This window comes from Mytilus edulis, chromosome 6, assembly GCF_963676685.1.
Source record: "Mytilus edulis chromosome 6, xbMytEdul2.2, whole genome shotgun sequence".
Lineage (NCBI taxonomy): Eukaryota > Metazoa > Mollusca > Bivalvia > Mytilida > Mytilidae > Mytilus > Mytilus edulis.
In genome coordinates, this window is record NC_092349.1 from 64,431,939 (window position 1) to 64,448,443 (window position 16,505).

General features: G+C 33.4%; 1 protein-coding gene across 1 annotated transcript; it reads right to left on the reverse strand.

Moving 5' to 3' along the window:
* Nucleotides 1–8,245: 8,245 nt before the first annotated feature.
* LOC139528133 (pantetheinase-like) lies at nt 8,246–15,107 on the reverse strand. The gene is made up of 2 exons (XM_071323972.1): nt 14,770–15,107; nt 8,246–11,217 (listed from the first exon to the last, which is right to left on the reverse strand). The coding sequence occupies exons 1-2, from the start codon at nt 14,968–14,970 to the stop codon at nt 9,883–9,885; spliced, it is 1,536 nt and encodes a 511-aa protein (XP_071180073.1). The 5' UTR covers nt 14,971–15,107; the 3' UTR covers nt 8,246–9,882.
* Between the last annotated feature and the right edge of the window lie 1,398 nt (nt 15,108–16,505).

Below are 16,505 nucleotides of genomic sequence, written 5' to 3' on the forward strand. Positions count from 1 at the left end.
TTACTGTAAATGGACTTAAAGTATGACTTTTCAGCAAATTTAAAGGGAAATGACACGGAAGGGGCCAAATAGTGTTCAAGGGGAGCAAATGCTGTTTAAATTAGTATGCAGGTTTTAAATATAGAGGGAAGTTGTCATCTTTTTGGGTGAAGTTAAATACTGACTAGTGTGTGGGTCTCATTGGGTCTAAGCGTGACCAATATTGACAATTTTTCGTAAGCGTGAAACGTGAAAGTCAAATTATTGTGTCATGAAAACGGGAAATGAGGTCTGTCGTGAAAACGGGAAATGGGGTTCTGCAGGACCCCGGAAATGACAAAAAAATGAAAATTGCTCATGTACATAGTGTAAGCGGGATATGGGAATCTGACAAAACAGTAAGTGGGATCTGGGATCAGAACCCCCCCAATGAGACCCCCTTATGTAGATTTACTTTCTAATTCTATATAAAAAAAAAAAAACACAACTAAGAACTACGTTTAATTCACTTTGACTACTGATATGCAAACCTAGAAATATATCATAAAATAGTGATTGAAAGATTCATAACACTTTGAAAGGATAATTCAGACACGTGTTACGCGGGGAGCATGTTTTAAATTTGTTTACAAATAATAATGTCACGTGATCGCGCACTGACCTCACTGAGTTGCATCGCCCTTACAATTCACTAATACATGACCATTTTCATGCAAACATGCAACGTGAATGTGATTGGTTATCATATAATACAGAAATAATGCATGCACAGTTTAAGAAGAAATTAGTTCAATAAATCGATGCGATTTTCACTTTTGACACGAATAGGTCGGGTTGACATTACTGTCATCGGAGATAATATTGAGATAAATGGGATAAAACGGACCGTCAAAAAGGTCTAGAGAAGCACATCAGTAGAACCTTAACATTAATAAGTAATACTTACCAAAATTTCTCTATTTAAAGAACTATATAACTGAAATTTCACAAAGATAACGGTAAACATTTTGTTGATGGTGATGATGCTATTATCGATCCGTTGAATTCAGGGTCAACGGAATTTTTTGCGTTGCGTTTAAATCATTGAGGCCATCTATTTTTATTGCGGGTTCCACATATTTAAATCGGAATTAAAGAAAAAATGGAATGTTGTTAGCAGAATCAAAACAGAAATGATGAACATTGCAACATTTTCAGCAAAATATAAATAGGATGGAGGATCTGTGTATTCACATTATCTGTAAAACTCTCCTTATTCATGTGAAGCGTGTGCTTTACATCGAGGCTTGCTATGCGTATCATTGACGCCACAGTACTTCAACCAATCAGACAATGTTTATTTTGGGCATTTGACTTTTTTTAACTCAGATTTTGGAATATTTTAATCGAAATTATAGAAAAATGGAATGTTGTTAGTACATATAAAATAGAAAATGATGAATACTTTTAGCTAAAGATAATTTGGATGGGGGTTCTGTGTATTCACATTATTTGCACAACTCTCCTTACTGATGCCATATTTTGGAATTTCCGTGACCTAAATGGTTCGCGAAAATTAATATTTTTATATATAGTATAGTAATAATCGGTAAGAAGAAAATAGCAATTTAAAACACAATTTAGTAATAATTCTGCCTTGATTCGAACACGTCTTTTCTCGTGTCGTTAATCGTTTTGTAGCTTACACTATCAGGTCATTGCCTAGGACAATTGTCACTATAGTGCCTAACACGATTTTATGAGGTAGACGAAATTAAACTCAAAACGATCGTATTGACTTTTGAGTTCCTAAAATAGGTAGATCGGACATATTTTGACTTTATTTAATGACTTCTTTAGTTTGGGATTAATTGTAATTAGTATGTTCCTATGAGACTGAACAATGATATTTTTTGTAAGATAAATAATATTTTTACCTGGCGTAGCCATGCGTAAAATGTATTTTGGCATTTCTCTTCGAAAATGACTTTTTGATTGGAATAACACTTCTTATTTGTAAACTTTTTCTGTTTTTCTCCGCAATTGCCTATTAAAAAATAATCTATCTACTGTGTATTTGGAGAAAATTGTGAAAATAGGAGAATTGGCAATTCTTACCTTCCGTACCTATACTTCCATTGATAAAACATAACATGGACTCATCCAGTGTCCAGTTTGAAGGTCATTTTAGTTACTGTCATATTCATGCACGTTCTGATTTAATCAATAGTCATGTATGAAAAGCATAAACAGTTTGAAGGTAAACTGTAATAATTTAATCCAATCAAATTGCGTAATTTTCAATAACAAATGACCGGTCCACATCAAAATAAGTAATAGGGGGTAAACTGGGTTGGGAGAAAATGTAAGATATTCAAAGTTAATTGTTTTGCAATAGCGAATAAAAATTTGTCAACCAAAAGTTTTGCTATCATTTCATAAACATGTCGTTTTGTGTTGGTACAGTTTTCGGAACTTTCATGTATGTATTTAAGGCAGTACAAAGTTTGGGCTTCAAAAGTCCACACAATTATGGACTTTATACAGAAAATTCATCCTTTTAAAACATAAAATGTTTCACAAACAATACGTGACAACAAAGTAAAATCATTTCTCAAAACACTGCAAACAATTTCATTACGATTGGTATAGTGGTATTGTCATAAAGTGCGTTTAAATGAACAGTGGTATAGCAAACATTGAATTCCCTCACAAAATCTTGTTAGGCACTATAACTTCATTTCTCTTTTTTTGCTTGTTGTATGGTCGATTTTTATGTTTTTTTTTAATAGTCCAGTTTGGTTGAAGATCGTTGTTTCGTTTAAGGAAATATTTTGTTTTTGTTTTGTTTTTTTGAATTTACAGTTTTGTTATAATATACAAATCAAATCATTCGGTTTCAGATCCAGAATATGGCGCACATTCACAGTTTTGTTAAACTATGCCCATCAAGCCCTAAACGAAGTAGGAATGAAATACAATAGGATATGTGAGTTATATGTCAGGGTTCTACGGCATTGCTTATTAATATGCGAGAAATTAGCACAAACAAAAGCTTTATCGAGGCTATGGGAGCACGGAAAGATCATTTATTTTTTAGTATACTGCATGATGCTTCGGACCTAGATCATCTTCGTACTGATGATTACAAACTATTGTACCAACATTTTTGTTATAAATCTTACACTAGCAGACACAATTGCAGTTATTTTAAAGCTGAATCAAGTTCTTATTCGTATGAAAAAGTGTTTCATGTCATATATAGAAGGTCATCAAATTCCTGACTGGAAAAAGTTTCTATGAGTCAGTGAGAATCAGCAGACCTTACTCAGATTTCTTGGCAAATCGATTGTTTGGCATCATGGTAATTCAACAGTTACTATGATACATGAGGAAGTCATTTATTTAGCTAGCACCTCCAAGGACCATAAATCTGCTCAGAAGCAGTATTCAGGTTTTACGAATTATTTTGTAGAAATGAAGTAGAAACTCGCATGATTTTACATGCTGTTCATGTAGACAAAGAGTTCGTTGTGAAAAGATTCAAGGGTAGGATGATAATAAAGTCACAAGATACAGATGTTCTGATCTTATGCGTTTATTACTTCCCCTCCAAGCAGCATACGAATGAGCTATGGTTTCAAACAGGCACTATAACTTGCAAACAAGATTTGCGCCGCTATATACCTGTCCACGAAATATGTAGAAGTCTCGGGTTTGCCATCTGTAACATTCTACCAGCGGCACATACTGTAACATGATGCGATACAACGTCATCCCTATTAAGGCTCGGTAAGCGCACTGTTTTTTAGTCTTGAAGGACAACCCAGATGATTTCAGCGATTTGTCAAACCTTTCTAATTTGGACATCGATGAATCTATAGATGCAGCTTGAGATCTTGTTGTTAGGTTGAATGATCTCAAGTCAAAACTCAAAATAGATCATTGTGACCTAAACAAATTGACCTAAACAAAGTGATCGTAAAATTGGCTACAATTCAAAATTCCTCCTTTGTCAAACTTCTTCCTTGTGAATCTACTTTTAAACCATAATAAGAGCTTCACTCCAGATATAATTTTGATGTCTTCATATATAGTCGGTGTTGACATGAAAATCAATAATGTGGTCATTTTTATAAATTTCCTGCTTACAAAACTTGAATTTTTCGAAAAACTAAGGATTTTCCTATCCCAAGCATAGATTACCTTAGCCGTATTTGGCACAACTTTTTGGAATTTTCGATCCTAAATGCTCTTCAACTTTGTACTTGTTTGGCTTTATGAATATTTTGATATGGGCGTCACTGATGAGTCTTGTATAAACGTGCGTCTGGCGTACTAAATTATAATCCTGGTACCTTTGATTACTATATAGCAAAACTACCCTAACATTTTCTTCTTTAGTTCGGATGGGAAAAAAAAGAATGACCTGTCTATCTCGAAGATCAAAATGAAAAACAACGATGACAACGGTATTTCGATGAGGCTTGCTCTCCTCTTTCCAATGATATAAAATATAGTCGTGTGTTATTCAGTTAAGACAAATCGATCAAAATCGTTGATTGGGCACCCTAATAAAACTAACAGCATAATTTATAACTAAACAACTAAACAAATTTGATAGAAATGAACCAACGACCACTGATTCGCATCATGCTGTTGCATGCACATCAATATTGTAACGGGATGTAAAAATTTGTTTGGTGCACTCAACTGCTCCTTTTAATTTAGTATTTGTATTCATAGTTACTTTATGAATAAACTCATCAACGATACCAGGATTGATATTGTGTATTTGTACAAGACGGGCGTTTCTTATACATAAGACTCATCAGTGAAGGTCGAAAAAAAAGTTAAAAAGGTAAAATAATGTATGAAGTTGAAGAGCACTGAGGAGCATAAAGTCACTTCATAGAGAAGACGCACGTGTGTTTTATATACTTTGTACTATAAACATTTCGGGGTGGTTTTTTTTTTGAGAAAAAAAAGGGGGGGCAAATGATCAATGATTGATTGTTGTACAAAGAATGCGCATTCTTAGGCGAACTATTTACGTTTATTTTAGAATTAGATAAAGGAAACTTAAATGACTATTTCTAAGAAAATTTATAATAAGCAGGTATTTTGATAATAATATTGACATCAACGTACGATTTGCATTAAATAATAATATAAATTCAATATTATCAGATTATTACATGACATTTTTCATATCGCATGTATTATCAGCCCTAGGTTCAATATCAACACAAGAGCCGCATGCCTCGAGGGCTGATATTGACCGAGGGCTGATGATACATGCGATATGAAAAATGACATGTCATGATCTTTTTATCGTATGCTTCAAAAATGGAGAAAAATAACAAATTCATATATTGATCCTTCTACGTGGTTCCCAAATAGAAGTTCAAAAAGTGAAAAGTTCACGTACGTCGGACCCCACATTTAGTACATTCGATATGAAATCTTTCTATTCTATGCCTCAACAGAGAAGAAAAAGATTTTAATATGGACGAATCGACAAAAATCTGCATTATAAACACTGTTTGGAAAAACTTTTTTAAGTAACTTTCTAAAAGGGGGGACGAAAGGTACGAAAGGGACGGTCAAACTTGTAAATCTAAACAAAAATGAAAACGCCATGGCTAAAATTGAAAAAGACAAACAAGCAACAGCACACATGACACAACATAGAAAACTAAAGAATAAACAACACGAACCCCACCAAAAAATAGGGGTGATCTCAGGTGCTCCGGAAGGGTAAGCAGATTCTGCTCCACATGTGGCACCCGTCGTGTTGCTTATGAGATAACAAATCCGGTAAAAAATCCAATTTGGTAGGTCACATTCATGAACGGGAAGGGGATTGTAGTTACGACGTAAGGAACATATCCAATATCATTTGTGAAACGGTTATTCCATAACGGTCAACCAACTGGTGATTGCGTCCGTAAAATTTACGGAGGGATGATTTCAACTTCACCATTTGGAACTCTTGGTTTAATAGCTTCCTTGTGAGCAGCAACCCTCTATCAAGAAAATCATGATAGGAAATGCAAGCACGGGAATATCGTATCAATTGGGAGATGTATACCCCGTATGCAGGTGCTGCTGGAATGTTGCTACTTATGGAAATGGAAAGTTCACAATTGGAAAGCTGAAATCATCTCTTTTGTCGTAAAGTTTTGTTTTTAACCGACCCTCATTGTCAATTTCTAGATGTAAGTCAAAATATGAGGCCGACTTAACTGTATCTGTAGTATCCTTTATCTCTAGATCGATTGGATAGATGCGTTCCACATAGTCACCAAATTTTGAATTATTTGGTGAAAGAACATCATCTATATAGCGGAAAGTAGAGTTAAAGGATATTGCTAACTTCTTATCTTTCTTCCTAAGAAGTTCCTACATGAAGTTAGCCTCATAATAATACACAAAACAAGTCGGCAAGTAGAGGGGCACAGTTTGTTCCCATTAGAATGCCGACAGTCTGTTGAAAAACACGTCCTCCGAACGTAACAAATATGTTGTCAATCAAGAAATCAAGCATCTTGATAATATCAGTTTCAGAGAATTTTTTGTTTAAACCAGAGTGATCCTTTACAAAGTAGGATTTATCCCTCCCTAAGACAAGATACTTGTATCTACGTAGGCCATTCTTTTTAATGAAGCAAAGCAATACCAACTCTTTCAATTTGTCTTTTAGTTTGGAATGTGGAATACTAGTGTAAAGAGTAGAAAAGTCAAATGTTTTAATACTGTTTCAAGATGAAAGAGAGTTAGATTGTATGTACTCTAAAAGATCTTTGGAATTTTTAAGTATCCACATCTGATTCACGCCCCCTGTAGAATAGGCAGTTTCACAATAACTTTGAAGCCCGTCTTTGATTGCTGATAAAATAGATGTTAATAATTTAGAAAGAGGTTTCGTGGAGCACTTGGAAGACCCAGTTCTAAATTATGTTTGAAACTTTTAAAAATGCATTTATTTAATACTTTGTTTGTTTGTTTATTGTTTGGGTTTTTTTTTTTTAGTTTTTTTTTTTAATTATAATTTTACACAATATTCCTTCCAGTGTCCAAATAATTGTTTTGTACACTACTTTTTAATGTTTTCACTGAAAACGTAGCATTGAGGTGTATTTTCCGGAATTTGCCGAGTATTACCGGAATGACATGCGATAACGTTACGGAAAAGCATGTGATAACAATCGAAGCATGTGATCAACTTTTCATATCAGCCCACAAAGCACCAATTCGAAAAATATGGAATTTACGTTAATTTAATGCTATTATCATACAGTAAAACGCTTATGTTATTAAGTCTAAGTTTAAGATAATAATACTTATTTTATAAATTATTCATATATATATATGTATCACAAAGCTTTGAGTGTTTTCCGATAAAAATTGAAAATTCGTGAAAAAAAGGTATGTGCATCCCTGTATTATCAGTAACTGCATACAATTATGGATACTGTTTTATACTAAAACATATCAAAAAATTAAATTATCAAAGTATATCAAACAAACAAAAACAACTATAATGAAAAAGTACAGACAGTCCTCATTTCGGGACAACACTGTAGATAATTATCTAACAAATTGAAAATGAATTAATTCTAAAACGGAGAAAAATTAAAATTCCCTGTACACTTACGAAGTAAAGGAGCACTTACTAATAAGATGATCATCAAATTGATACTTTCAAAAAGGAAACCAGCAATCTCGCGTAGCAATTTTGCTTGATATTAGTCATAAAAAATGAACTTGAAAATTATATTTATACTTCCCACAATTTTAATGTTTTTCACACTACTTTTTGAGTTTGATCTTTCAAAAAAAAAATTACTTTCCTTTTCTTTCTTTTATCGCTCACTTTTCTATTTCATTTAGTTTACATTAAAATTATATCGGCAGAAATATTTGAAATATCAAAAACTGTACTCTTCGTGAGATAGGGCTATTCTGGTGAAATGTACCAGATGAGATTCATTTATATTCTGTGAAAAAAATACTTAAACTACTTCATTTAATGTTCACATCACTAATTTGCTGAGGATTTGAACTTAATGTATGCCAAATAATCTTAGTTTTGAGCTTTTAATTGAAAGATCAATTTTCTTAATTATAAAATGTATATACTGACTTCTTTCAATGATTTATCAATGGAATGTCAATGATTTTATTTTTACACATTTATTTTGGTTATTTCTTTTTGTTACCTCTTCTGACATCGGTCTCGGACTTCTCTTAAACTGAGTTTAACTATGCGTATTGGTGTGCGTTTGTTTTTCTACATTGCTTATAGGTAAAGGGGGAAAGGTGAGATTTCAAAAAACATGTTGAACCCCGCCGAATTTTTGCGCCTGTCCCAACTCAAGAGCCTCTGGTCTTTGTTAGTCTTGTATGATCTTTAATTTTAGTTTCTTGTGTATAATTCGGAGTTTAGTATGACGACCATTATCACTGAATTAGTATACATATTTGTTTAGAGGCCAGCTGAAGGAAGCCTCTGGATGTGGGATTTTCCCGCTGTGTTGAAGACCCTTTGGTGGTCCTCGGTTTTTTTCTGCTCTGTGGTCAGGTTGTTGTCTCTTTGATACACTCCCCATTTCCATTCTCAATTTCATTCTCTATAAGTCCGTATATGGAGACATGTCTAACAATAAAAATTACTCAATTTCTCATTAAATAAAGATACTTCGAATTTTCAATGAATCATCACTCGTCATATATCGTAAACACAAACGTAAGAAACTGGATTATCGATTTATGAATTTTGAACGGTGGTATTCTACTGTTGCCTTTATTTATGAGATAAGGCACTTCCAACAAAGGCTTTATTTAGGAAAGATCCCATAATGATATAGAATGAAAAATAACCCTTTATAAATTTGAAGTGTCCGAAGCATTTTGCATTAGTTAGGTATGATTGGTTCCCTAATGATGTTGCGTAGATTCTATTGGCTTAAATGTATAGAAGAGTTGATAATACCATTCGGGAAAGGAAAAGGACCACAGCAGATTTAAGGCTCCTCTGCTAATTTGTTTACTTAATTGATCAAACGCTCAAATTTGTGATGGAAAAAGTTTTATTATGTTTATATAAAACTCTAGTTGACCGGCTACAAAAAAAAAAAAAAAAACAACGTGTGAATCATCAACTTTTTTAAATACATTCCAAGACAATAATTTTTGTCTGTAAATATATAAAAAAAGAAGATGTTGTATTGGGAAACTTCCCACCAAAAACCAATAGGGGGGAATTTACCAACTATATGTTACCGGAAGGCAGTACACGATGTGCAAGACCTATACTGCAAAGCTAAGTTGTTTTCAAAACCCCCAAGGTAACACATGTAACATGTATCACTCGAATAATATATATGCAAGTATTCAAAAATTATCATCATAACCATTTATATAATAATAAAACCTAAAAGAAAAAAAAAAATAACACATAATTTTAAATGCAGCAACAGGTTTCAGCTTTTTAATACAATTAAACCTTGGTGCTCGTTTAAGAAAAATGGCTTCAAATGTTGCATGTAAAAGAGAATGCATAGACACTTAGAGCTTCTAAGATTAATCTTTAAATACAATATGATGTTAAAATTAAAGCTATGTATTGAAAAAATGACTGTACGATAAATCTACTAACAGAACTATTTGTTAATTGTAGGTTTGAAATGTTGACTCGCACGATTAATAAAATGAATAAATGATTAAAAAAGATTAAAAATAATGCCAAATAACTTTAAGGCAATATATAACTTCTACAGAAGACACCTTGCCTACAGGTTATAAAACTTTCGAGTCATTTTTTTTTACTCATACTCCAAAATCAACCAATCAAAATGCTGGTATTCATTTTTAGAGCATGATTTTAGTGCTACAAGCACTGAGCAGAGTTTTATGACTTCAACCAAAGATGTAGTTCGAAATAGCTAACAAAGCAGTTATCACGACGATTTCAGGTAACATGTGATTTCCGTGATTTATTGTCAAATCATTTTCATATACCCTCGCCAACATGGCTGCTGACACGACTGGATATTCTAACTGATTTTCACTCTGAAGAATGCCTCTTGCGTAATTCCAAGTGCTCGGAGCTGCTAAAAAAAGTAAATCGCTAGCGTTAGACAATAGAATTTCGGGATATATGTATGCAGTAGTAAATGTGCCTTCGATCTTAAATTGCTTGAAAAGTGTTTTGCTGTTTTGTTCTGGTTCTCCACAACTTGTGAGACTACTGTTTTTACACTTCAGTAATATGCAAACTTGGATGTAATAAGTACCTTCATATGTATGGAGTCCATCAAACGCACCAAAAGCAAAGACGTCATCAGTATCCATTTTCTTTTCGTAGGTGAGTGAACAGCAAAGTTTGTTATGACATATTGTCCTTTTACCTTGAATATCAACTAATGGTACAAAATTGTAAAGATCACGAAAAACAAGGGACTGAAAAATATTATTCGAAGTGATTGAATTGTTTTCTTCTGTCATATTTTTAGGTTCAGGATAGGAGTTTTGTTTCCTATTGCGAATAGGAATTTCTGCTATGAGAAGTTTTCCAACATCTTCATTATCGTAATGAAAATCGAGATATCCTTCTGCGGAGTAGATACCACTGCCATGAACTTTGATACTAGAGTTTTTTAAATTCGCAGCGAGGAAATTTAAGTTTGCACCGGCAGCAAACGCGGAATGAAACTGTATCGCGGCTAATATCGGTAGAGCATCCATCCATGCCGTTGGGAATACGATATTTTCAACGTTATGGTTTTCTAGCAACTCAATAGCGGGATTCCGAAAAATTATATCAAAGCATATCATCACTCCAAATTTTCCAAAAGGGGTTGCGAATGATACAGACTTTCTTTCCGGTGGGACATCAAACTGATATTCATAAAATAAATTGATCTTGTGATATTTAGTTATCAGGTAACCAGTTTTATTGTATACTACTGCTGTATTAAATTGGTAATGATCATCGGACGGACAATTCGGATCATTTTGTCGACTACATGGTTGGTTATCTCCTATATTTGCTACAATGTACAATTCATTGTCTTTTGCCATACAACTAAGAGAGCGCTGAATTTCTGTATTGTTATATCTATCTGGTTCATCACAAGCATTCCAATCTTCAAGGTCTGGATCTGGAATATATTCTAGATAAGATTCCACACCCTGTCTATTGAATTTGTATCCATAGATTCCGTCTTCTGGGAAAACTAAAATATCCACTTTCTGAAAAGAATGTACGGAAACATTAAGTATAGGGAGACATGATAAATGTCGTGATATTGTTTAGTGTTCTTATTCTTGTTCTTAAAACATATAACAAGTAGAAATCAAATTATCATAGATACCAAGATTGAAAGTTTGACAGTTTTCATTTGCATCAGATGGGCGATTTGTCCACAAAAGACTCATTAGTGACGCTCGAATCAAAATCAGATAAAAATTGGTCAAATGAAGTGCAAAGTTAAAGAGCATTGAGTACCAAAAATTCTTAAAAGTTTGGCAAATGAAGCAAAGGTAATATATTTCTAATGTTGAAAGCCTTAGCATTTAAAAAAATATCAAAGTTTTGTAAACAGTCAATTTATAATTATGACCATATCAATGATAAATCATGTCAACACAGAAGTGCTGACTTCTGGGCTGGTGATTTAGCTTTCTGTATAACTTTTTTTCTAAAGGGTCTATGTACGGTATAGGTGTGTATAAAAAAGTACAATCACAAAAATACTAAACTCCGAGCAAAATATAAAACCGAAAGTTCCTAATCAAATGGCAAAATCAAATGATAAAACACATCTAAAGAATGGACAACAACTGTCATATTTCTGATTTGAATTGGTACAGGCATTTTTAAACGTAGAAAAATCGTGGATTAAACCTGGTTTTAAAGCGCTAAACCTCTCACTTGCATGACCGACGCATCAAATTCCATTAAGTTGACAACAATGTGTGATCAAATTTAGTAAAATATCTCGAAAATTACATATAATTGAATGAACTTCTTGAAAATTTAGTGGAACTGCATTAGTATATAAACGATAGTTTAAAAGACAAACTTTGAAACACAAAGCGAGAAACACACATAGTTTATGCTTAAAGTTAAATTAACGGGGTTGCACATGCATTGTTGACATAAAAAACTTGCATGTTTTTCCTTGCACTTGATTGTATACTATGATAGACAACCAAATTACTTGTGACATATTTAGAATTCTAAGAATAGTATATCAGTTAACACTGCGTAAATGGCTAAGTTACATATCATTTAGAATGTTATGCAATAACGTCTTAACATCGTTCATTTGATGGACTTAATTAAATGTATTAAGTTAACTCCTTGTCTACAGATAAGGGATTTATTATGTGGCAATATTATCTTTTAATATTTATTGAGACTCCACCTTTCTTATTAATCAGAATTAAGAAACTGAATGGGTCCATCAATGCCCATGCTACGTCAATCTTTAAAGACCCAAATGTTGCAAAGCACCTATCCGACCTCCATGACAAATATGTTGTTGTCCCCGCAGATAAAGCCCCAAATAACATCGTTTTTGTGTGTAAAAGTCACTACATCAACTGCTTGATAAACGAATTAGGTATTGACAATTCACTTGGAAACTCAACATATACCCTCACGACACTTACCAAAGAGGAAATCCTGGATAATCATAGGTCTGTTCTATGTTCCTTTGGAATTTCAACCAAAGATGAAGAACTGGATCTTCCATCACTGTATTGGATACCTAAACTACATAAGTGTCCTTACAAACAACGGTATATTGCTGGGTCTTCCAAGTGCTCCACGAAACCTCTTTCTAAATTATTAACATCTATTTTATCAGCAATCAAAGACGGGCTTCAAAGTTATTGTGAAACTGCCTATTCTAGAGGTGGTGTGAATCAGATGTGGATACTTAAAAATTCAAAAGATCTTTTAGAGTACATACAATCTAACTCTCTTTCATCTTGTAACAGTATTAAAACATTTGACTTTTCTACTCTGTACACAAGTATTCCACATTCTAAACTAAAAGACAAATTGAAAGAGTTGGTATTACTTTGTTTCATAAAAAAGAATGGCCAACGTAGATACAAGTATCTTGTCTTAGGGAGGGATAAATCCTACTTTGTAAAGAATCACTCTGATTCAAACAAAAAATTCTCTGAAACTGATATTATCAAGATGCTTGATTTCTTGATTGACAACATATTTGTTACGTTCGGAGGACGTGTTTTTCAACAGACTGTCGGCATTCCAATGGGAACAAACTGTGCCCCTCTACTCGCCGACTTGTTTCTTTATTATTATGAGGCTGACTTCATGCAGGAACTTCTTAGGAAGAAAGATAAGAAGTTAGCAATATCCTTTAACTCTACTTTCCGCTATATAGATGATGTTCTTTCACTAAACAATTCAAAATTTGGTGACTATGTGGAACGCATCTATCCAATCGAACTAGAGATAAAGGATACTACAGATACAGTTAAGTCGGCTTCATATCTTGACTTACATCTAGAAATTGACAATGAGGGTCGGTTGAAAACAAAACTTGACGACAAAAGAGATGATTTCAGCTTTCCAATTGTGAACTTTCCATTTCTAAGTAGCAACATTCCAGCAGCACCTGCATACGGGGTATATATCTCCCAATTGATACGATATTCCCGTGCTTGCATTTCCTATCATGATTTTCTTGATAGAGGTTTGCTGCTAACAAGGAAGCTATTAAACCAAGAGTTCCAAATGGTGAAGTTGAAATCATCCCTTCGTAAATTTTACGGACGCCATCACGAGTTGGTTGACCGTTATGGAATAACCGTTTCACAAATGATATCGGATATGTTCCTTACGTCGTAACTACAATCCCCTTCCCTTTCATGAATATGACCTACCGAATTAGACAATTTACCGGATTTGTAATCACATAAGCAACACGACGGGTGCCACATGTGGAGCAGGATCTGCTTACCCTTCCGGAGCACCTGAGATCACCCCTAGTTTTTGGTGGGGTTCGTGTTGTTTATTCTTTAGTTTTCTATGTTGTGTCGTGTGTACTATTGTTTTTCTGTTTGTCTTTTTCATTTTTAGCCATGGCGTTGTCAGTTTGTTTTGGATTTATGAGTTTGACTGTCCCTTTGGTATCTTTCGTCCCTCTTTTATTTTGATTGACAATAACTGTCTACACGTGCATGCTTGAAGTTCATTGACTGTTTTATATAAATGATACTTTAAGGTTTATAACATTTGCAGGTAGATCGGCAGAAAAGTAATGAAGTCTTAGAATAAACATGAGGTAGTAACACGGATTAATCATATTGGCCTCTAGTAATGATAACAGTCATAATATAGAATAATAGACTTCCTCGAGATACCAACCCAAACAAAAAGAAGAACACCAATGGGTTTTATGTGCTAGTTTTCAAGAATTGTATACATATGAATCAGTTATACTGAATGTTTGCAACTGTATAATTAACAAAGTGTAAAAATGTTAGTAAACTTTAGGTTAGTTTAATAATTTTTTATTACAAATGAATACAGGATTAGCCAACTGTTATATGTAAAAACTTACATTATCGTAGACATGACAGAAAACAAAATACTTCACCATTTCATGTTACTAAATACACCCCCGAAAATAATAAACAAAAACATAAGTAATCACAGATGAAATAAAGACTTCCTACATATACTTTTCATCAATAGCTGTTTGCAATTAGATATTTTCCTTGATGATTATATGGATAATCCCCTTTTTATATACAACTTACCTCTTTTCCCGCTTTCTTTGCCTGTATCTGGTAAACATCAATATTTTTCATCATATTTTCCAATGCATAAGATCGATTCACCCATACTTTCGTATTCTCTGGCATTATAACACTATGTTCGAATACTGCTCCTTTATATGTGTTTGAAGCTAATGAATTTGTACAAGAATAAAAACAAAATACAATTATTCCGAAAAACATCTTTCCTGTAGAAATACTGAAAAATAGAATTTATGAATTTGTAATACTTTAACTCTATTGAGTCAATTACATAAAATGAAAATGGTTGAAATTATTTTTAACTATTCTGCGCACTTCGACCGGAAAACCCATTTTTAAGTACTGATTCATACATACAGATAACATACATGAGGGAGACGATGGGGATATTCACAATAGGAAATATAACGCCAAGGCTAGAGGGAGAAATTAAAAATAGGACAACAAAATGTGAAGAAAAGCGAGCACTGGGTACTTAGATTAAAATAATAGAGAAGAATGTGCAAAAAATTGTAAAGAAAGGCAATCGAGACCATTATATCTTTTTACACTTTATCTTATTAAATGTGTACCTGTGAATGTTAAAAACAGAAAGTAGGTGTACTTTAACAAACTTCCCGCTAACATGTTTAACCCCGCCACATTATTTATGTATGTGCCTGTCCCAAGTCAAGAGCCTGTAATTCAGTGGTTGTCGTTTGTTTATGTGTTACATATTTGTTTTTCGTTCATTTTGTTACATAAATAAGGCCGTTAGTTTTCTCGTTTGAATTGTTTTACATTGTCTTATCGGGGCCTTTTATAGCTCACTATGCGGTATGGGCTTTGCTCATTGTTGAAGGCCGTACGGTGACCTATTGTTGTTAATGTCTGTGTTATTTTGGTCTTTTGTGGATAGTTGTCTCATTGGCAATCATACCACATCTTCTTTTTTATATTTCATAAATGAAATAAACTCAAAACCTGAGAGAAACCGGGATACATATTTTAAGGTTAAAAGGAATAACATGAATAAATATATAATGTGTGATGATTTACATTAGAATTCCATGACAATTTCGCTTTCGAATTTCTCACAGATAATTCATATTCCAACGAATTATGTATGTACGAATATTTTTCTGTTATTCATCATGTTCATAGAATTCTTCAAGAGTTGCAAGAGTACAGTGAAATTTTAAACCAATGATTTACAAAAGCATGAAAGAAGTCATTAAGATAATAAAAAAGTGTGTGTCCTCTGATTATTTATTCAATTCGATATTTGCATCCACAAAACAAGAAATCTTGTGACATAAAATTGAGAATGGAAATGGGGAGTGTGTCAAAGAGAAAATAACCCGACCATAGAACTGACAACAACAGAAGGTCACCAATAGACCAATAGGTCTTTAATGAATGTTTATATAAAGATAGGATGAAAGTACCAAACGAATTTCTCGACAACCTATGTCCTTTTGGTGATGCTTGCGTTTGAAGAGCTGACACATAATAGGCAGTTCTTGAATTCAATGCAGGTATATGAAAAAAGTGAAATCACAAAAAAACTGAAATCCGAGGAAAATTCAATCGGAAAATCCCTAATCATATGTCAAAATCAAATGACAAAACACATCAAACGAATTGACACTAACTGTCAAATATCTGACTTGGTACAGGCATTTTCAAATGTAGAAAATGGTGGATTGAAACTGGTTTTATAGCGCTAAACCTCTCAATTGTATGACAGTCGCAGC